The sequence below is a fragment of the Rhinatrema bivittatum genome, chromosome 11, assembly GCF_901001135.1.
Source record: "Rhinatrema bivittatum chromosome 11, aRhiBiv1.1, whole genome shotgun sequence".
Lineage (NCBI taxonomy): Eukaryota > Metazoa > Chordata > Amphibia > Gymnophiona > Rhinatrematidae > Rhinatrema > Rhinatrema bivittatum.
This window is the reverse complement of record NC_042625.1, coordinates 100,911,717-100,934,934: the sequence shown is the minus strand read 5'-3', so window position 1 is coordinate 100,934,934 and position 23,218 is coordinate 100,911,717. Positions and strand designations below refer to the sequence as shown.

At 40.0% G+C, this 23,218-nt stretch overlaps 1 protein-coding gene and 1 long non-coding RNA gene across 3 annotated transcripts in view; one reads left to right on the top strand and one right to left on the bottom strand.

Annotated features, from left to right (window-relative positions):
• Positions 1-75: 75 nt before the first annotated feature.
• LOC115073213 lies at positions 76-19,897 on the top strand. Its single transcript, XR_003851948.1, has 3 exons — positions 76-195; positions 19,069-19,182; positions 19,761-19,897. It is a non-coding gene; the product is annotated as an uncharacterized LOC115073213 (long non-coding RNA).
• LOC115073208 (zinc finger and BTB domain-containing protein 8B-like) overlaps positions 19,514-23,218 on the bottom strand; it is a 57,700-nt gene continuing 53,995 nt past the window's right edge. The window contains exons 5-6 of one of the 2 annotated variants that reach the window (XR_003851947.1): positions 22,194-22,250; positions 19,514-21,466 (exon numbers count right to left, since the gene is read on the bottom strand). Coding sequence is in view for 1 of the 2 variants with exons in the window: in XM_029571468.1 (XP_029427328.1) it covers positions 22,246-22,250 (5 nt within the window). In the remaining variant the exon portion in view is untranslated. Of the gene's footprint in view, positions 22,251-23,218 lie in introns of both variants that reach the window. The other variant, XM_029571468.1, reaches the window with a different exon arrangement.

Genomic DNA, 23,218 nt, shown 5'->3' with positions numbered 1-23,218 from the left:
GACTCCCGGGACCGGAGGTTCTGCACCCGGAGCACGGGGGCAGCAGTGAGCGATGGCAGCTCTCAGACTGGAAGCTTTCAAAGGCTGGCAACCTCTGCCTATCTAAGAACAGACGATGTGGCTAATCAGAGTGCAAATTTAGATCCAAAGCTCTCTGAGGACTGCAGTACCCGAATGAAGTAACTGACCAGTCAAGTAAGGCAGAATATAAATTTAAAAAATGAAATATGCCAAACTGAGTCAGACCAAAGGTCCATCGAGGCAGCATCCCATCTTTAACAGTGGCCAGTTCTGGTCACACATACCCAGCACATCCAATTCTTATTGCTCACGGCCAGGGATCAGCCGTTACTTTCTCAGCTCTACCAGGCTAATACTGGTTTACGGACCTTCCCTCCAAGAACTTGTCCAAATCTCTTTTAAAATTAGCTCATTGCCTTGACCACAGCCTCTGGCAACAAATTCCATTGACTGATTGTGCATTGAATGAAAAAAAAAATACTTTCTCTGCTTATTTTTAAATCTGCTGTTAGTTTCATGGAGCATGCCCTAGTCTTAGTGCTGTTTGATAAGGTAAATAACTGACCCTTATTAACCTGTTCCACTCTACTTGTGATTTTATAAATATCGATCATATCCCTTTCCAGATGTCTTTTCCCCAGGCTAGAGAGCCCTAATCTGTTCAGACGTTCTTCATACAGGCACTATTCCATCCCTGCTATTTTTGGTCGCCCTTTTCTGTACCTTTTCTAATTCTGCTCTATCTTTTCTGAGAGGTGGTGTTTAGAACTGCACATGGTACTCCAGATGAGGTCGCACCATGGAACAATACAGAGGCATTATGGTATTCTTCATTTTATTCTCCATTCCTTTTCAAATCATTCCTAACATTTTGCTTGTTTGACTGCCACCTCACATTAAGCTGAGTATTTCAACTTGTGCACCTCTAGTTAGAATTATGTTTCCCTACGTCCAGCACACTGCACTTGTCCACCTTAAATATATCTGCCCTTTAGATACCTTAAGTCCCCCATTCTCACAAGTTCCTTCTGAAATTCTTGACAATGCATTCAGGCTTTAAGAGCTTTGAATTATTTGTATCAATTGCAAATTGTATCATCTGCCTCCTTCCCTTTTCCAGAAAATGTAAAACAGCACCAGGCCCAGGGGTCTCCACGCTACAGCTCTTTCTCCATTAGGAAAACTGAACTACTGTCTCTCTCCTGTCTTCTAACCAGTTACCAACAAGACCCTGCTTCCTGTCCCATGACTTTCCCATCTCCTGGAGGAGTCTCTGAAAAGTGGCCTCTAAAATCCAGATCCACTCCATTGCCTGGTTTCCTCTTACCGACATGTTTATTAGGGATGTGCATTCATTTCTTTCATTTAGCTAGGTGTGCACCTACTTCGCCAACTTTATAATAAATGCGAAAAAATGGATATTGTGTGTATTTTTAATAATGCATTATGTGCATAATATCCATTTTTTCACATATACTATAAAGTCAGCAAGGTATGTGGATACCACTAAAATGGAAGAAAGCAAGTGTTGCTTACCTGTAACAGGTGTTCTCACATATGGGTGACATCACAGGATGGAGCCCTGTACAGAAAACTTTTCTGTCAAAGTTTCTACAAAGCTTTGACTGACACTGGCACACTGAGTGCACTGAGCATGCTCAGCCTGCAATTATCCCTCTGAGCCACAGGTGTCTGCCTCAGTCTCGTCTTATAGCTAAAAGCGCAAGCGAAACTAAAATAAAAGTAAAAACGTATACAGACCCAACTCCGCGGGGTGGTGGGCGGGTTTCGTGAGGATTAACATCCTGCTGTCTTGTGAGAACACCTGCTACAGGTAAGCAACACTTGCTTTCTCACAGGACAAGCAGGATGGTAGTCCTCACAGATGGGTGAGTACCGGGCTGAGGATGCCCGAGAGTGCACCAAATGCACCCAAGACGCACGAAAGGCAAATGACGGGGGTGGAATTTGGAACAGAGGGCGTCCTGAAACCCGTAACGGGTTGGTGGAAGGATGTTGGGTAGTTAAACCGAAAATAATAAGAGTAGACGGACTGGCCAAACAAGGAGCATGCCGGCCAGTCGTATCTAAGCAGTAATGGGCTGCGAAGGTATGGAGAGAGCTCCAGGTTGCAGCCTGATAAATATATATAAGCAGCAGCAGCCGAGGGGAAGCTACTGAGGCTGGGACGGACGCAACAGCATGTGGTTGTTGCCAGAGGATGTGATTAGTGCAGTTAGTGTAGCTGGGTTCAAAAAAGGTTTGGATAAGTTCTTGGAGGAGAAGTCCATTAACTGCTATTGATCAAGTTTACTTAGGGAATAGCCACTGCTATTAATTGCATCAGTAGCATGGGATCTTCTTAGTGTTTGGGTACTTGCCAGGTTCTTGTGGCCCAGCATCCTGTTTCCAACAGTGGCCAAAACCAGGCCACAAGAACCTGGCAATTACCCAAACACTAAGAAGATCCCATGCTACTGATGCCAGTAATGGCAGTGGCTATTCCCTAAGTAAACTTGATTAATAGCAGTTAATGGACTTCTCCTCCAAGAACTTATCCAAACCTTTTTTGAACCCAGCCAATTTTCAAAAAAGGATCAAGGGGTGATCCAGGAAATTACAGACCAGTGAGTCTGACGTCTGTGGCAGGCAAAATGGTAGAAACTATCATAAAGAACAAAACTGCTGGACACAGCCCTTCGTGTACATGTCCCTCATAGGAACCTGAGATCAGCAAAGCACTGCTAACTATTCCTTCAGTCAAAACAGCAAGTCTAACCCAAGTAAGGGAAAGGGCTCTCTCCTTAGCAGGGCCTATAGTATGGAACACCATGCCTTTAGAAATCAGACTGCAAAGGGACATCAAAACATTCAGAAAAAGTTTAAAAACCTGGCTCTTCAAGCAAGCATACCACACAGAGAAAGGAGAGCAGAGTCCAGGGCAGTGGAGGTTGCAGTCAGTTGAACACCCTACACAGCACCTTAGTCAACGTGTATTTTATTTTATATTTTAGTTTCAACACCAAAGGATAAGATATAATTATTAAATCATCTTTACAGCTGATACGGATAAGAATGGACATGATTCATCACACCCACCAATTAGTATTTATTATGAAACTATGTTACCGTATCTTGAAGGCACCTGTTTAGTTGATATAATTTAATACATTTAGCAACATTAATTTATGTGCCTTATTGTAAACCATTGTGACGGCATCTAGCTTAACGACGGTATGGAAAAGATTTTAAATAAATAAATGAACAAATAAAACAGACAGTTTAATGGGACAAAGCCAACATGAATTTAGCCAAGTGAAGTCTTGCCTCACAAATCTGCTATATTTCTTTTTTGAGGATGTAAATAAACGTGGATAAAGGTGATCCAGTTGATATAGTGTATCTCGATTTCCAGAAAGCATTTGTCAAAGTCCCTCATGAGAGACTTAGGAAATTAAAAAGTCATGGGATGGGGGCAGTTTCCTACTGTGAATTGCCAACTGGTTAAAGATAGAAAACAGAGAGTAAGGATAAATGGTAAATTTTCCCAATGGAAAAAGGTGAATAGTGGAGCCCCCAAGGATCTGTTCTATTTATTTACTTATTTAAAGCATTCGTAGAACACATCATGTCGGTTTACAGGTAACTGTGAAAGGAAAATACAATGAACGATGATAAACGGTTAGCTAGACAAAAACACAAAAGTACATTTGTATAGGAGTTCAGCGAGCATAACAAAACTTGGTTGATCTAATTGGCTTTTAGACAATCAAAAGCAAGTAAACATAAGAACTTAGGTACAGTTAAAGGCAATTGGGGGCTGGAAGGGAGGGGGTGGGGGAGAGGGCGCTGGATGTGGGGCGGGGAGGGAACTAGTGTGGTTCAGAGGAAATCACTGTCTGGGATTGAGTAGAGTTGGGCTAGGCCTGTTTAAATAGCCAGGTCTTGATTCCTTTTTTGAAATGGCTCAGGGATGGCTGTAAACGGAGCCCAGCGGGAAGGGAGCTCCAGAGAGTGGGGCCAGCAATGGAGAAAGCTCTTTCTCTGGTGCTTGTGAGGTGAGCAATTTTGTGTGAAGGGTACCTGCAAGGGAGGTTCTGGTGGGGCGGTTGGATTGACGGAAGTGTGGCATTTCTTCCAGCCAGGGGGAGTTGGTTTTGTATAATGTGTTATGAAGGATGGTGAGTGTTTTGTATACAGAACGGTGGAGATCTTTTAAGATGGGAGTGATATGATCCGTTTTTCTTGTGTTTGTTAAAATTCTGGCCATGGCATTTTGTAGCATTTGAAGGGGTTTGATAGTGGAAGCCGGGAGGCTTATGAGGAGGGAGTTGCAATAGTCGAGTTTTGATAGGATGGTGGTCTGCAGAACTGTGCGGAAATCGTGGGCGTGGAGGAGAGGTTTCAGTTTTTTGAGAATGTGGAGTTTGTAGAAACCCCCTTTTAGAAGAAATTTGATGTTCTGGGACCAATGCTTTTTAATATATTTATAAATGACCTGGAAATGGGAACAGCAAGTGAAGTGATCAAATTTGCCAATGAACAAAATTATTCAAAGTTGTCAAATCATAAGAGGATTGTGAGAAATTGCAAGAGGACCTTGCAAAATTGGGAGATCGGGCATGCAAATGGAAAATTAAATTTAATGTGGACACATGCAAAGTGATGCACTTACGGAGGAGAAACCCAAATTATAGCTACACAATGTGAGGTTCCACATTAGGAGTCACCACTCAGGCAAAGGATCTAGGCGTCATCATTGAAAATACATTGAAATCTTCTGCTCAGTGTGCAGCAGCAGCCAAGAAAGCAAACAGAATGCTGGGGATTATTAGGAAAGGAATGGAGAATAAAACAGAGAATATCATAATGTCTCTGTATCACTCCATGGTGCATCCTCACCTTGTGTTCATATATCATACACACACAGAATGCTGGGGATTATTAGGAAAGGAATGGAGAATAAAACAGAGAATATCATAATGCCCCTGTATCACTCCATGGTGCATCCTCATCTTGTGTTCATATATCATACACAAACAGAATGCTGGGGATTATTAGGAAAGGAATGGAGAATAAAACAGAGAACTCATAATGTCTCTGTATCACTCCATGGTGCGACCTCATCTTGTGTTCATATATCATACACAAACAGAATGCTGGGGATTATTAGGAAAGGAATGGAGAATAAAACAGAGAATATCATAATGCCTCTGTATCACTCCATGGTGCATCCTCACCTTGTGTTCATATATCATACACAAACAGAATGCTGGGAATTATTAGGAAAGGAATGGAGAATAAAACAGAGAATATCATAATGCCTCTGTATCACTCCATGGTGCATCCTCATCTTGTGTTCATATATCATACACAAACAGAATGCTGGGGATTATTAGGAAAGGAATGGAGAATAAAACAGAGAATATCATAATGTCTCTGTATCACTCCATGGTGCATCCTCATCTTGTGTTCATATATCATACACACACAGAATGCTGGGGATTATTAGGAAAGGAATGGAGAATAAAACAGAGAATATCATAATGTCTCTGTATCACTCCATGGTGCATCCTCATCTTGTGTTCATATATCATACACAAACAGAATGCTGGGGATTATTAGGGAAGGAATGGAGAATAAAACAGAGAATATCATAATGCCTCTGTATCACTCCATGGTGCATCCTCATCTTGTGTTCATATATCATACACAAACAGAATGCTGGGGATTATTAGGAAAGGAATGGAAAATAAAACAGAGAATATCGTAATGTCTCTGTATCACTCCATGGTGCATCCTCATCTTGTGTTCATATATCATACACAAACAGAATGCTGGGGATTATTAGGAAAGGAATGGAGAATAAAACAGAGAATATCATAATGTCTCTGTATCACTCCATGGTGCATCCTCACCTTGTGTTCATATATCATACACAAACAGAATGCTGGGGATTATTAGGAAAGGAATGGAGAATAAAACAGAGAATATCATAATGTCTCTGTATCACTCCATGGTGCATCCTCATCTTGTGTTCATATATCATACACAAACAGAATGCTGGGGATTATTAGGAAAGGAATGGAGAATAAAACAGAGAATATCATAATGCCTCTGTATCACTCCATGGTGCATCCTCACCTTGTGTTCATATATCATACACAAACAGAATGCTGGGGATTATTAGGAAAGGAATGGAGAATAAAACAGAGAATATCATAATGTCTCTGTATCACTCCATGGTGTGACCTCATCTTGTGTTCATATATCATACACAAACAGAATGCTGGGGATTATTAGGAAAGGAATGGAGAATAAAACAGAGAACTCATAATGTCTCTGTATCACTCCATGGTGTGACCTCATCTTGTGTTCATATATCATACACAAACAGAATGCTGGGGATTATTAGGAAAGGAATGGAGAATAAAACAGAGAATATCATAATGTCTCTGTATCACTCCATGGTGTGACCTCATCTTGTGTTCATATATCATACACAAACAGAATGCTGGGGATTATTAGGGAAGGAATGGAGAATAAAACAGAGAATATCATAATGTCTCTGTATCACTCCATGGTGCATCCTCATCTTGTGTTCATATATCATACACACACAGAATGCTGGGGATTATTAGGAAAGGAATGGAGAATAAAACAGAGAATATCCTAATGTCTCTATCACTCCATGGTGCATCCTCATCTTGTGTTCATATATCATACACAAACAGAATGCTGGGGATTATTAGGAAAGGAATGGAGAATAAAACAGAGAATATCATAATGTCTCTGTATCACTCCATGGTGCATCCTCATCTTGTGTTCATATATCATACACACACAGAATGCTGGGGATTATTAGGAAAGGAATGGAGAATAAAACAGAGAATATCATAATGTCTCTGTATCACTCCATGGTGCGACCTCATCTTATGTTCATATATCATACAGAAACAGAATGCTGGGGATTATTAGGAAAGGAATGGAGAATAAAACAGAGAATATCATAATGCCTCTGTATCACTCCATGGTGCATCCTCATCTTGTGTTCATATATCATACACAAACAGAATGCTGGGGATTATTAGGGAAGGAATGGAGAATAAAACAGAGAATATCATAATGTCTCTGTATCACTCCATGGTGCATCCTCATCTTGTGTTCATATATCATACACACACAGAATGCTGGGGATTATTAGGAAAGGAATGGAGAATAAAACACAGAATATCATAATGTCTCTGTATCACTCCATGGTGCATCCTCATCTTGTGTTCATATATCATACACAAACAGAATGCTGGGGATTATTAGGAAAGGAATGGAGAATAAAACAGAGAATATCATAATGCCTCTGTATCACTCCATGGTGCATCCTCATCTTGTGTTCATATATCATACACACACAGAATGCTGGGGATTATTAGGGAAGGAATGGAGAATAAAACAGAGAATATCATAATGCCTCTGTATCACTCCATGGTGTGACCTCATCTTGTGTTCATATATCATACACAAACAGAATGCTGGGGATTATTAGGAAAGGAATGGAGAATAAAACAGAGAATATCATAATGTCTCTGTATCACTCCATGGTGCATCCTCACCTTGTGTTCATATATCATACACAAACAGAATGCTGGGGATTATTAGGGAAGGAATGGAGAATAAAACAGAGAACTCATAATGTCTCTGTATCACTCCATGGTGCATCCTCATCTTGTGTTCATAAATCATACACAAACAGAATGCTGGGGATTATTAGGGAAGGAATGGAGAATAAAACAGAGAATATCATAATGCCTCTGTATCACTCCATGGTGCATCCTCACCTTGTGTTCATATATCACATACAAACAGAATGCTGGGGATTATTAGGAAAGGAATGGAGAATAAAACAGAGAATATCATAATGTCTCTGTATCACTCCATGGTGCATCCTCATCTTGTGTTCATATATCATACACAAACAGAATGCTGGGGATTATTAGGAAAGGAATGGAGAATAAAACAGAGAATATCATAATGCCTCTGTATCACTCCATGGTGCATCCTCATCTTGTGTTCATATATCATACACAAACAGAATGCTGGGGATTATTAGGAAAGGAATGGAGAATAAAACAGAGAATATCATAATGTCTCTGTATCGCTCCATGGTGCATCCTCATCTTGTGTTCATATATCATACACACACAGAATGCTGGGGATTATTAGGGAAGGAATGGAGAATAAAACAGAGAATATCATAATGTCTCTGTATCACTCCATGGTGCATCCTCATCTTGTGTTCATATATCATACACAAACAGAATGCTGGGGATTATTAGGAAAGGAATGGAGAATAAAACAGAGAATATCATAATGCCTCTGTATCACTCCATGGTGCATCCTCATCTTGTGTTCATATATCATACACACACAGAATGCTGGGGATTATTAGGAAAGGAATGGAGAATAAAGCAGAGAATATCATAATGTCTCTGTATCACTCCATGGTGCGACCTCATCTTATGTTCATATATCATACACAAACAGAATGCTGGGGATTATTAGGGAAGGAATGGAGAATAAAACAGAGAATATCATAATGCCTCTGTATCACTCCATGGTGCATCCTCATCTTGTGTTCATATATCATACACAGAATGCTGGGGATTATTAGGAAAGGAATGGAGAATAAAACAGAGAATATCATAATGCCTCTATCACTCCATAGTGCATCCTCATCTTGTGTTCATATATCATACACACACAGAATGCTGGGGATTATTAGGAAAGGAATGGAGAATAAAGCAGAGAATATCATAATGTCTCTGTATCACTCCATGGTGCATCCTCATCTTGTGTTCATATATCATACACACACAGAATGCTGGGGATTATTAGGAAAGGAATGGAGAATAAAACAGAGAATATCATAATGCCTCTGTATCACTCCATGGTGCGACCTCATCTTGTGTTCATATATCATACACAAACAGAATGCTGGGGATTATTAGGAAAGGAATGGAGAATAAAACAGAGAATATCATAATGTCTCTGTATCACTCCATGGTGCATCCTCATCTTGTGTTCATATATCATACACAAACAGAATGCTGGGGATTATTAGGAAAGGAATGGAGAATAAAACAGAGAATATCATAATGCCTCTGTATCACTCCATGGTGCATCCTCACCTTGTGTTCATATATCATACACAAACAGAATGCTGGGGATTATTAGGAAAGGAATGGAGAATAAAACAGAGAATATCATAATGTCTCTGTATCACTCCATGGTGCATCCTCATCTTGTGTTCATATATCATACACAAACAGAATGCTGGGGATTATTAGGAAAGGAATGGAGAATAAAACAGAGAATATCATAATGCCTCTGTATCACTCCATGGTGCATCCTCATCTTGTGTTCATATATCATACACACACAGAATGCTGGGGATTATTAGGAAAGGAATGGAGAATAAAACAGAGAATATCATAATGTCTCTGTATCACTCCATGGTGCATCCTCATCTTGTGTTCATATATCATACACAAACAGAATGCTGGGGATTATTAGGAAAGGACTGGAGAATAAAACAGAGAATATCATAATGTCTCTGTATCACTCCATGGTGCGACCTCATCTTGTGTTCATATATCATACACACACAGAATGCTGGGGATTATTAGGAAAGGAATGGAGAATAAAACAGAGAATATCATAATGTCTCTGTATCACTCCATGGTGCATCCTCATCTTGTGTTCATATATCATACACAAACAGAATGCTGGGGATTATTAGGAAAGGAATGGAGAATAAAACAGAGAATATCATAATGCCTCTGTATCACTCCATGGTGCATCCTCATCTTGTGTTCATATATCATACACACACAGAATGCTGGGGATTATTAGGAAAGGAATGGAGAATAAAACAGAGAATATCATAATGCCTCTGTATCACTCCATGGTGCATCCTCATCTTGTGTTCATATATCATACACAAACAGAATGCTGGGGATTATTAGGAAAGGACTGGAGAATAAAACAGAGAATATCATAATGTCTCTGTATCACTCCATGGTGCATCCTCATCTTGTGTTCATATATCATACACAACAGAATGCTGGGGATTATTAGGAAAGGAATGGAGAATAAAACAGAGAATATCATAATGTCTCTGTATCACTCCATGGTGCATCCTCACCGTGTGTTCATATATCATACACACACAGAATGCTGGGGATTATTAGGAAAGGAATGGAGAATAAAACAGAGAATATCATAATGTCTCTGTATCACTCCATGTGTGACCTCATCTTGTGTTCATATATCATACACAAACAGAATGCTGGGGATTATTAGGAAAGGAATGGAGAATAAACTAGAGAATATCATAATGCCTCTGTATCACTCCATGGTGCATCCTCATCTTGTGTTCATATATCATACACAAACAGAATGCTGGGGATTATTAGGAAAGGAATGGAGAATAAAACAGAGAATATCATAATGCCTCTGTATCACTCCATGGTGCATCCTCATCTTGTGTTCATATATCATACACAAACAGAATGCTGGGGATTATTAGGAAAGGAATGGAGAATAAAACAGAGAATATCATAATGTCTCTGTATCACTCCATGGTGCATCCTCATCTTGTGTTCATATATCATACACAAACAGAATGCTGGGGATTATTAGGAAAGGAATGGAGAATAAAACAGAGAATATCATAATGCCTCTGTATCACTCCATGGTGCATCCTCATCTTGTGTTCATATATCATACACACACAGAATGCTGGGGATTATTAGGAAAGGAATGGAGAATAAAACAGAGAATATCATAATGCCTCTGTATCACTCCATGGTGCATCCTCATCTTGTGTTCATATATCATACACAAACAGAATGCTGGGGAATTATTAGGAAAGGACTGGAGAATAAAACAGAGAATATCATAATGTCTCTGTATCACTCCATGGTGCATCCTCATCTTGTGTTCATATATCATACACAAACAGAATGCTGGGGATTATTAGGAAAGGAATGGAGAATAAAACAGAGAATATCATAATGTCTCTGTATCACTCCATGGTGCATCCTCACCGTGTGTTCATATATCATGCACAAACAGAGTGCTGGGGATTATTAGGAAAGGAATGGAGAATAAAACAGAGAATATCATAATGTCTCTGTATCACTCCATCGTGTGACCTCATCTTGTGTTCATATATCATACACAAACAGAATGCTGGGGATTATTAGGAAAGGAATGGAGAATAAATAGAGAATATCATAATGCCTCTGTATCACTCCATGGTGCATCCTCATCTTGTGTTCATATATCATACACAAACAGAATGCTGGGGATTATTAGGAAAGGAATGGAGAATAAAACAGAGAATATCATAATGTCTCTGTATCACTCCATGGTGCATCCTCATCTTGTGTTCATATATCATACACAAACAGAATGCTGGGGATTATTAGGAAAGGAATGGAGAATAAATAGAGAATATCATAATGCCTCTGTATCACTCCATGGTGCATCCTCATCTTGTGTTCATATATCATACACACACAGAATGCTGGGGATTATTAGGGAAGGAATGGAGAATAAAACAGAGAATATCATAATGTCTCTGTATCACTCCATGGTGTGACCTCATCTTGTGTTCATATATCATACACAAACAGAATGCTGGGGATTATTAGGAAAGGAAGGGAGAATAAAACAGAGAATATCATAATGCCTCTGTATCACTCCATGGTGCATCCTCATCTTGTGTTCATATATCATACACAGACAGAATGCTGGGGATTATTAGGAAAGGAATGGAGAATAAAACAGAGAATATCATAATGCCTCTGTATCACTCCATGGTGCATCCTCACCTTGTGTTCATATATCATACACACACAGAATGCTGGGGATTATTAGGAAAGGAATGGAGAATAAAACAGAGAATATCATAATGTCTCTGTATCGCTCCATGGTGCATCCTCATCTTGTGTTCATATATCATACACAAACAGAATGCTAGGGATTATTAGGAAAGGAATGGAGAATAAAACAGAGAATATCATAATGCCTCTGTATCACTCCATGGTGCGACCTCATCTTGTGTTCATATATCATACACACACAGAATGCTGGGGATTATTAGGAAAGGAATGGAGAATAAAACAGAGAATATCATAATGCCTCTGTATCACTCCATGGTGCATCCTCATCTTGTGTTCATATATCATACACAAACAGAATGCTGGGGATTATTAGGAAAGGAATGGAGAATAAAACAGAGAATATCATAATGTCTCTGTATCACTCCATGGTGCATCCTCATCTTGTGTTCATATATCATACACAAACAGAATGCTGGGGATTATTAGGAAAGGAATGGAGAATAAATAGAGAATATCATAATGCCTCTGTATCACTCCATGGTGCATCCTCATCTTGTGTTCATATATCATACACAAACAGAATGCTGGGGATTATTAGGAAAGGAATGGAGAATAAATAGAGAATATCATAATGCCTCTGTATCACTCCATGGTGCATCCTCATCTTGTGTTCATATATCATACACAAACAGAATACTGGGGATTATTAGGAAAGGAATGGAGAATAAAACAGAGAATATCATAATGTCCCTGTATCACTCCATGGTGCATCCTCATCTTGTGTTCATATATCATACACACACAGAATGCTGGGGATTATTAGGGAAGGACTGGAGAATAAAACAGAGAATATCATAATGTCTCTGTATCACTCCATGGTGCATCCTCATCTTGTGTTCATATATCATACACAAACAGAATGCTGGGGATTATTAGGGAAGGACTGGAGAATAAAACAGAGAATATCATAATACCTCTGTATCACTCCATGGTGCATCCTCATCTTGTGTTCATATATCATACACAAACAGAATGCTGGGGATTATTAGGGAAGGACTGGAGAATAAAACAGAGAATATCATAATGTCTCTGTATCACTCCATGGTGCATCCTCATCTTGTGTTCATATATCATACACAAACAGAATGCTGGGGATTATTAGGGAAGGACTGGAGAATAAAACAGAGAATATCATAATGTCTCTGTATCACTCCATGGTGCATCCTCATCTTGTGTTCATATATCATACACAAACAGAATGCTGGGGATTATTAGGAAAGGAATGGAGAATAAAACAGAGAATATCATAATGCCTCTGTATCACTCCATGGTGCATCCTCATCTTGTGTTCATATATCATACACAAACAGAATGCTGGGGATTATTAGGAAAGGAATGGAGAATAAACAGAGAATATCGTAATGTCTCTGTATCACTCCATGGTGCATCCTCATCTTGTGTTCATATATCATACACAAACAGAATGCTGGGGATTATTAGGAAAGGAATGGAGAATAAACAGAGAATATCATAATGTCTCTGTATCACTCCATGGTGCGACCTCATCTTGTGTTCATATATCATACACAAACAGAATGCTGGGGATTATTAGGAAAGGAATGGAGAATAAACAGAGAATATCATAATGTCTCTGTATCACTCCATGGTGCATCCTCATCTTGTGTTCGTATATCATACACACACAGAATGCTGGGGATTATTAGGAAAGGAATGGAGAATAAAACAGAGAATATCATAATGCCTCTGTATCACTCCATGGTGCATCCTCATCTTGTGTTCATATATCATACACAAACAGAATGCTGGGGATTATTAGGAAAGGAATGGAGAATAAAACAGAGAATATCATAATGCCTCTGTATCACTCCATGGTGCATCCTCATCTTGTGTTCATATATCATACACAAACAGAATGCTGGGGATTATTAGGAAAGGGATGGAGAATAAAACAGAGAATATCATAATGCCTCTGTATCACTCCATGGTGCATCCTCATCTTGTGTTCATATATCATAAACAAACAGAATGCACGGGATTATTAGGAAAGGAATGGAGAATAAAACAGAGAATATCATAATGCCTCTGTATCACTCCATGGTGCATCCTCATCTTGTGTTCATATATCATACACAAACAGAATGCTGGGGATTATTAGGAAAGGAATGGAGAATAAAACAGAGAATATCATAATGTCTCTGTATCACTCCATGGTGCATCCTCATCTTGTGTTCATATATCATACACAAACAGAATGCTGGGGATTATTAGGAAAGGAATGGAGAATAAACAGAGAATATCATAATGTCTCTGTATCACTCCATGGTGCGACCTCATCTTGTGTTCATATATCATACACACACAGAATGCTGGGGATTATTAGGAAAGGAATGGAGAATAAAACAGAGAATATCATAATGTCTCTGTATCACTCCATGGTGCATCCTCATCTTGTGTTCATATATCATACACAAACAGAATGCTGGGGATTATTAGGAAAGGAATGGAGAATAAAACAGAGAATATCCTAATGTCTCTGTATCACTCCATGGTGCATCCTCATCTTGTGTTCATATATCATACACGAACAGAATGCTGGGGAGTATTAGGAAAGGAATGGAGAATAAAACAGAGAATATCATAATGCCTCTGTATCACTCCATGGTGCGACCTCATCTTGTGTTCATATATCATACACAAACAGAATGCTGGGGATTATTAGGAAAGGAATGGAGAATAAAACAGAGAATATCATAATGCCTCTGTATCACTCCATGGTGCATCCTCATCTTGTGTTCATATATCATACACACACAGAATGCTGGGGATTATTAGGAAAGGAATGGAGAATAAAACAGAGAATATCATAATGTCTCTGTATCACCATGGTGCGACCTCATCTTGTGTTCATATATCATACACACACAGAATGCTGGGGAGTATTAGGAAAGGAATGGAGAATAAAACAGAGAATATCATAATGCCTCTGTATCACTCCATGGTGCATCCTCATCTTGTGTTCATATATCATACACACACAGAATGCTGGGGATTATTAGGAAAGGAATGGAGAATAAAACAGAGAATATCATAATGCCTCTGTATCACTCCATGGTGCATCCTCATCTTGTGTTCATATATCATACACAAACAGAATGCTGGGGATTATTAGGGAAGGAATGGAGAATAAAACAGAGAATATCATAATGCCTCTGTATCACTCCATGGTGCATCCTCATCTTGTGTTCATATATCATACACAAACAGAATGCTGGGGATTATTAGGAAAGGAATGGAGAATAAAACAGAGAATATCATAATGCCTCTGTATCACTCCATGGTGCATCCTCATCTTGTGTTCATATATCATACACAAACAGAATGCTGGGGATTATTAGGAAAGGAATGGAGAATAAAACAGAGAATATCATAATGTCTCTGTATCACTCCATGGTGTGACCTCATCTTGTGTTCATATATCATACAGAAACAGAATGCTGGGGATTATTAGGAAAGGAATGGAGAATAAAACAGAGAATATCATAATGCCTCTGTATCACTCCATGGTGCATCCTCACCTTGAGTACGGTGTTCAATACAGAAAAAGGCAACCAAGATAGAAACACAGAAAATGGCGGCAGAAATTGACTAAACAGTCCATCCAGTCTGCCCAGCCAACTTATGGTAGCATCTGCCACACCATACAGGCCACCCCCATACTTAGTATCCCAAACCGTAAAAGTAAGGGCCCTTGTTGCTTGCTGTCTGAGACCAATTCCCCATCACCTTTTGCTGTTGAAGCAGAGAGCAATGTTGGAGTTGCATCAACAGTAGGAAGGCTTATTGGTTAAGGGCAGTAACCGCCACACAAGCAAGTTACCCCCATGAGCTCTTTTCTTCATTTCCGTCCTCGAGCCTTTAGGGATCCACAGTGTTTAGCCCATGCCCCTTTGAAATCTTTCCCTGTTTTTGTGTTCATCACCTCTCGCTATGCAGCCCCGCATTCTTCTGGCTTTAGCTATCACCTTGTCACGTTGTTTCACCGACTTCAGATCATTAGACACTATCACCCCAAGGTCCCTCTCTTGCTCTGTGCACAACAGCCCTTCATTCCCCATCACTTACAGATCTTTTGGATTTCCACATCCCATTTGCATGACTCTGCATTTCTTGGCATTGAATCTCAGCTGCCAAATCTTCAACCATTGTTCAAGCTTCCTTAAATCCTGTCTCATTCTCTCTACTCCTTCCAGCGTGTCCACTCCGTGATCTTAGTGTCATCTGTAAATAGACAAATTTTACCTTCTATCCCTTCTGCAATGTTTTTGTCTTCACCAATCCCTCCGGAAGGGCATTCCGGGCATTCACCATCCTCTCCCTGAAGAAATATTTCCTGATACTGGTTCTGAGTCACCCTTCCTGGAGTTTCATTTCATGACCTCTAGTTCTATTGCTTTTTTTCCAGCAGAAAAGATTTGACAATTGTGCATCATTAAAGCTTTTCAGGTATCTGAAGATCTGCATCATATCTCCCCTGCACCTTCTCTTTTCCAGGGTATATATATTCAGATTCTTCAGCCTCTTCTCATGTCATTTGATGGAGAACCCTCACCATTTTGGTCATGCTTCTTAATAGAGGTCTTTAAAATAATGAATGTAATGGAATGAGTAAACAATCAGTTGTTTACTCTTTCAAACAGTACAAAGACCAGGGTACAATGAAGTTACTGGGTAATACTTTTAAAACTAATAAGAGAAAATATATATTTTTTTAACTCTACACATAATTAAGCTCTGGAATTTGTTGCCAGAGGATTTGGTACAAGCTAGTAGTATAGGTACATTTAAAAAAGGGTTTGGACAAGTTCCTGGAGGAAAAATCCATTAGCAATTATTAACGTACACTTGCAGAAATTCACTGCTTATTCTAGGGTTAGGCATAGGGAAGTGGACTGGGAGGGAACGGGGGGAGGCCTGATTCCATTGCCAGACGTGGGCTTTTAAAATCCCCCCCCCCCCCCGTGCAGAGGTGGTCATCTGCCTGCATATGCACGCGCCAATGCGCACATCTTATAAAATAGCCGTGACCATGTGCACGCGGGTTTTAAAAATCAACCCCTATATGGACAAAGTTTCCCTTCAGAAATTGTGGAATATGGATCTTGGGGACATACATGCATTAATCTATAAAACTAACATCTGTTACTATGAGAGAAATACAGTTCAAAATTATTCCATTATGTTACTAGAGCTCTTTGAGATTCAGATTTATGTGAAACATGTAACTACCAAACAAGAACATATTTTATTGGATGTCGCACACAGTTCTTATTGGAAAAAAAATACTTGATTATTTGGCTCATTTACTGAACGTATTGGACCACATTATCAAACAGTTAACGCCAATGAGAGGTTGGCTAAAAGATTTGTGACAATGGCTCTCTTACAAGGTAAGAAAACTAGTTTATTATTTGGAAAGTACAGATGACACACATTGCTCTGATGGAAACATGAGAATTATTGAAGAGCAAAATCATAAAAAAGTCAGTCTTCAAGTATCAATCTCTCCAATTTTGGGGGAAAACTGAGAACCTTTGAAGAGCTGAGTGCTTTGATCATAACTTACATTTGTCCTGTACTGAAGATAAATATTATCCTAGCTGTGCTTGGTGTGGTGTGAATGAGTATGTCTGGCTGATTGAATGATAGATGTGGGGGGAATTAAAAATCCTGCTTCAGATTTTTAAGTTAATTGCGAATGTGGAGGTCCTTATGCAAAAGCTATTTAGATGGATAACATAACAGCTATTACCCAGCTATACTGAGCCGGTGGTGTTGTGGGGAGGAGCGGAATAAGCTGCACAAGTTAACTGGCTAACTCCAATATTCGGAGTTAAGAACATAAGAAATTGCCATGCTGGGTCAGACCAAGGGTCCATGCAGCCCAGCATCCTGTTTCCAACAGTGGCCAATCCAGGCCATAAGAACCTGGCAAGTTCCCAAAAACTAAGTCTATTCCATGTAACCATTGCTAATGGCAGTGGCTATTCTCTAAGTGAACTTAATAGCAGGTAATGGACTTCTCCTCCAAAAACTTATCCAATCCTTTTTTAAACCCAGCTACACTAACTGCACTAACCACATCCTCTGGCAACAAATTCCAGAGTTTAATTGTGCATTGAGTGAAAAAGAACTTTCTCCGATTAGTCTTAAATGTGCTACTTGCTAACTTCATAGAATGCCCCCTAGTCCTTCTATTATTCAAAAGTGTAAATAACCGATTCACGTCTACTCATTCAAGACCTCTCATGATCTTAAAGACATCTATCATATCCCCCCTCAGCCGTCTCTTCTCCAAGCTGAACAGCCCTAACATCTTCAGCCTTTCCTCATAGGGGAGCTGTTCCATTCCCTTTATCATTTTGGTTGCCCTTCTCTGTACCTTCTCCATCGCAATTATATCTTTTTTGAGATGCGGTGACCAGAACTGTACACAGTATTCATGGTGCGGTCTCACCATGGAGCGATACAGAGGCATTATGACATTTTCCGTTTTATTCACCATTCCCTTCCTAATAATTCCCAACATTCTGTTTCAGCCGGTTACCTTCTGTGGCTAACTCTGGTCAGGCCGTAGGGCTGTCTTAAGCTTAGCCTGTTATGAAGCTAGCCGGGTATATTCAGTGGCATGATTGCATCACTGAATATAACTGGCTAACTAGCACAGCAGCTGAATACGGCCCTGTTGGAGGACAGCTACGATTACAATTGCATGTGTCTGCTTGATATTTCCTCCCACCTTTTGTACTGCTGCAGTATTTTGAGGTGTTCCAAACAAACAATCCAATTAACAAATTAAAAAAAAAATAGAGTATTACCCAAGGGGTACATTTTATAAGGTACACACATAGATGCGCCGATTTTATAACATGCACATGCATGTTATAAAATCCGATGGTTGCACGTATGTGCGGGCGGCGAGCGCAAGGGGGGGGGGGAGAATTTGTGCAAACTCCATGCAGCAATGCATTTGGGTCTTCCCCAGTTCCCAACCCCCCCTACCTATACTCCCTCCCCTCTTCTCCCTGCCACCTAAACCCTACCTCTTATTTTTTTGTTCTAGAACTTACCTCAGATCCCAAGCTGTGCACGCTGCCCGGCTGCCAGCATGCGAGTCTTCAGGACAGCTCGCCCCGGCACTTGTGCGCGTGGCCGGACCTCTTTGAAAATGCGTGCGGTACGTGCAAGGCCCGGCCCCACACAAACCCCAGATTTTACTTGCACAGGACTTTTAAAATCTGGCCATAAGGCTTTAGGATGGCTTTGCCTTCTATTGTTGAAGAAAGAAGAGAGAAGATGAGTTCTAGGTTGTTAGCGTCTTGATTTTATGAAATTGTCCAGAAAGAATAAAAGGAATATGAAACTGATACTAGGAGGCAGAAGTTATGTTAGTTTAGTCTTCACAGATCTATTTGCCACATGCAGCCTCTCGATTCTCCCCATGTTCCCTTCGGAGCTGAATAAGGAAATATTTTAAGTAGCTAAAGAAAACAGCAAGCCAGACTAAATGATTTGCTTAATCTTTTTATCTCTTTTTTGTGTTCTGCATCTTAGGTATAAAAGAAAACATGACTACATACAACATACATAGCACATATGCAATATATAACACAACAGGGAATAAACACAGTACTGTAGAAAATAGTTAGATAAAAGCACTTAAAGATTAATTTTTCCAGACCCTTCAAGATAGAGCAAATTAATGCTGTTTACTGGTCTGCATCAATTTCCAACTTTGGTTTCTTTTGTTTTCAGGTCTTAACCAGAGGAGCAGACAGCAGAACCATTTTTGCAGCCAAGGCCAATAAATGAGGTTGGAGTGCAAGAACGCAGCACCCGCCGAATGGTCGAGAATGGCAGGAAGATGGACTCCAGCATGGAGGATGCAAGCTGTAGGTAACAGGTACTCTCAGACCACAGACAGCTTGGCAGATTAAACTAGCAGCCTTCCCTCCTCCTGGCTAAGGGTTTTAACAAGTGATATCAATGACAGTTGAAATTTACTATGCAAGTTGGGTCATTTGAGCTCTGAACCAGTGGAAATTGTTCCAAATTTAAGACTTAATTATTTTAAATTAGAACCACATTTTAGGATTCAAAAGACACGTACATGCTGTCACAGACACATTACTACACATCTAAGCTAGAAAAGGCCAATCCAGTTCTCCATCTTCTATCCACCCTCTCTCACATCACTACAGGTTCATTTAAAAAGCTAAGGTTCATTTTAAATAACAGCACAGGCTCTCAAAAAGTCACTATGTAAACAAAATGAGTGAAACAGGATACCTGCGGCTAAAAAGCAGGAAACACTGGAATTTGCTCCAAAATAATCACAGAACTTTCAGATTTGGCTTGCTGGAACATCTGTATAATAAATAAAAAGGCGACCTGAAACAAGTTCTTTATGTTATATCCCCCTTCAGAGAAGTCACCCGTGGCAGCTCTTACGCTGGTATGACTGCCGCCTCCAGGCATTCAGCTGAGCTGGGAGCAAGAAAGGCTTAAAAAAGTCACCTCCTGAAGACACAGAAGAGTTCCTCTCTTTTTTTCAGGACCTCACTCCTTCCTGAAATGTAATCAAGCACTGAATCCTGAACGGTTGCTCTCTTTAGCACAGTGTGAGAGTCCAGCTTTATAAGGCCAGAGTTTAGTGTCAAACTCTCATACAGAGAACAGTACAATCTACTGCCAAAGATGAGGTCTGCTCCCATCTCTAGAGAGAAAGCAAGTACATTACCCAGCACCAGGAAAGCGGAATTTACGCTTCAAACAGGTCTACACTTTGTCCATGATTTTTTCATTATTGCCTACTGTGAAAAACTATGATTTTTCAACAAATCTTTGTCCTGTAATGATTTTTCTGCACTCTTTTTCCAGAGGACCATACATTCATCAGTGCTAATAAAAAGGAAGTAGGAACACAGATTTATGTAAACAGAGATTAATGTACAGTTTCAACATTTATCAAACATTATCTTTCACATTTTCTCCCAAACTTCCCTTCGTAGCACCACAGCCCGCAGCAGGACAGTTTTGGGCTGAACCCACCCTCCTCTCCCAAGAAAAGAAAGGGTTCTGAAAGCCGGGCCACACCTTCATTTCACATGGGAAAAGCATTTACGTGAATTCCCTGCACATCTCTAGTATCCCCTGGCCCAACACCAGGAAATATTGAGGAGGGTGAGCCAGTTTTCAGAGATTTATCCAATATTATTCTAGATTACTAAACCCAGATATAAAATGACTCTTAAGCATTTGAAATCATGATTGACGTGGTCTCTTTTGCCAAGTTTGGAACCAGAAGAGATTATGTCAAGGAGACTGGCCACAGCCATTTCCATTAACTAGGTCACTATGGGGTAGGTACAGAGTCCGTCCGTGACGAGCCAAAAGCAATCATCGCATCCGTAGAAAGCTCAGCTCCCCAAATACCAATTATGTATAAGCTTCTTCAAAGGCTGCAACAATGTTGAAGGAAGAAAAAAATGATTTTGGAAGGACAAAACCCAGTTAATCACAAATGCAAACCACACATCAAAAGGCAGCATTTATCACAAGGGAATAAAGAGCACGAGACGGAGATACAGATGGATGCAGGCAAAGTGTAAGGTAAAGACAAGACTGACTGAGCAGAAATAACTGAGAACATCTCATGGAAGCTGGGAATCAACCCAGAGTCTGTGCAGCTGTTCAGTCAGAAGGGGCTGAGGAGCAAGGAGCAGATCTGCTGGGGACCTTGAGAATATTTATAACATAACAGCACCTCTCTGTGCTCAGTCAGTGACAGAAATGTCATAGTACAGTACAGATAAGGTCATCACTTACATTCTCCCCCACTCCTACTGTGCAAATCTGTTCCCGTGATCAATCTCAGAACAGCAAGTCCACCTTTATTTAGTAAGCACACCATCAAGGGTTTGGAATCAGGCCCTACACATCAATATGAGAAATGTGGGACCCTGGGTTGGGGCAAATGGGAGAGTTTATAATCCAGCTACAAACCATTTTTTCTTCAGCGTCATAGAAACTGAGTCCTAAGACAACTGTGCACATCCCTTGTCATGTTGTTCATCTCCAGCATAGCCACAGCAGATTCATGCACCCCTAGTCCTGTTAGCAACTGAAAGAGCCTTCCTTTACAATAACGTGAGATCCCTGGCTAATGCAGAGGCAGCCCACTCTTACCTTCACGAGCTGGAGTCAGGAAGGAAGAACATCTGACCTCAGCAGACTTCAATCAATCTGAAATGTACCGGAAAGGAAATAAGGGCCTTCCCACGTCTTATAAACTATACCCAAAACGCATTTTATCACATTTTTAATATATTCTTTATACATAACATTTTTTAAAAATAGGAATGTATTGTCATTATAAGTGGAGGCAGAAATTGGCCACTGACTTCTCACATCTCTTTCCTGTAAAACCCAGTGATATATGTGTTTAGGGTGGACTTAATAAGACTGTTGGGGAACTGCCTTTATTTCCATTCATAACATATCACAGTTCAGTCAAAGAATCTTACTTTGAGATCATGGGGAAAAAACAAACAGGATTCTGTAAGGGCTTTTCAAGTATCCGCACTACGATACAATAAGACGAGCAACGGGGCTGGGGGGTTGAATCCAGAATCAAAGCTGAAGACCGTCCTGCTAGAGGTGGTGGACAGCACATTTAGCAGTTTTTGGGCAGGCTTGGGATAGATATGAAGGATGGGGGTGGTGGGAAGAGAGTTGAAGTCAGGTAAAAGACAAGATGGGGAGAGGGAGAAGTTGGTTTTGGGTCACATATGAGAATTTATTTGCTCATCTGCCCAAAGTGGAACAATCTCAAATGGGCAGACTAGAAAGCCTAATGTGGTCTTTTATCTGCTTTCGTCTAGTTTTAAAGACAGATGTCTTCAAACAATCCCTCATGTCATTGTTCCGCCAGTCATCCCAGAGTTCTCCAGGACACTCTTTTCTTACGCAAAGCAAGGTTACTGAAAACTGCAGCTTCTACCAGTTTACTCCACATGCCTGCACAATCCTTAGATCCCCAGAGCTTACAGATGTTCGTGACATGCATCAGTTTTTTTGTGGACAGAACTCGCAGTCTTCATCTGAAGCAGAAAATAAAATCCATTTCCCTATGCCAATTCAGTTTCCTTTTCAAATATGAGCACAAACTAACATGGAACAACTAGATAGGACTAAACTACAAACCTGATTTT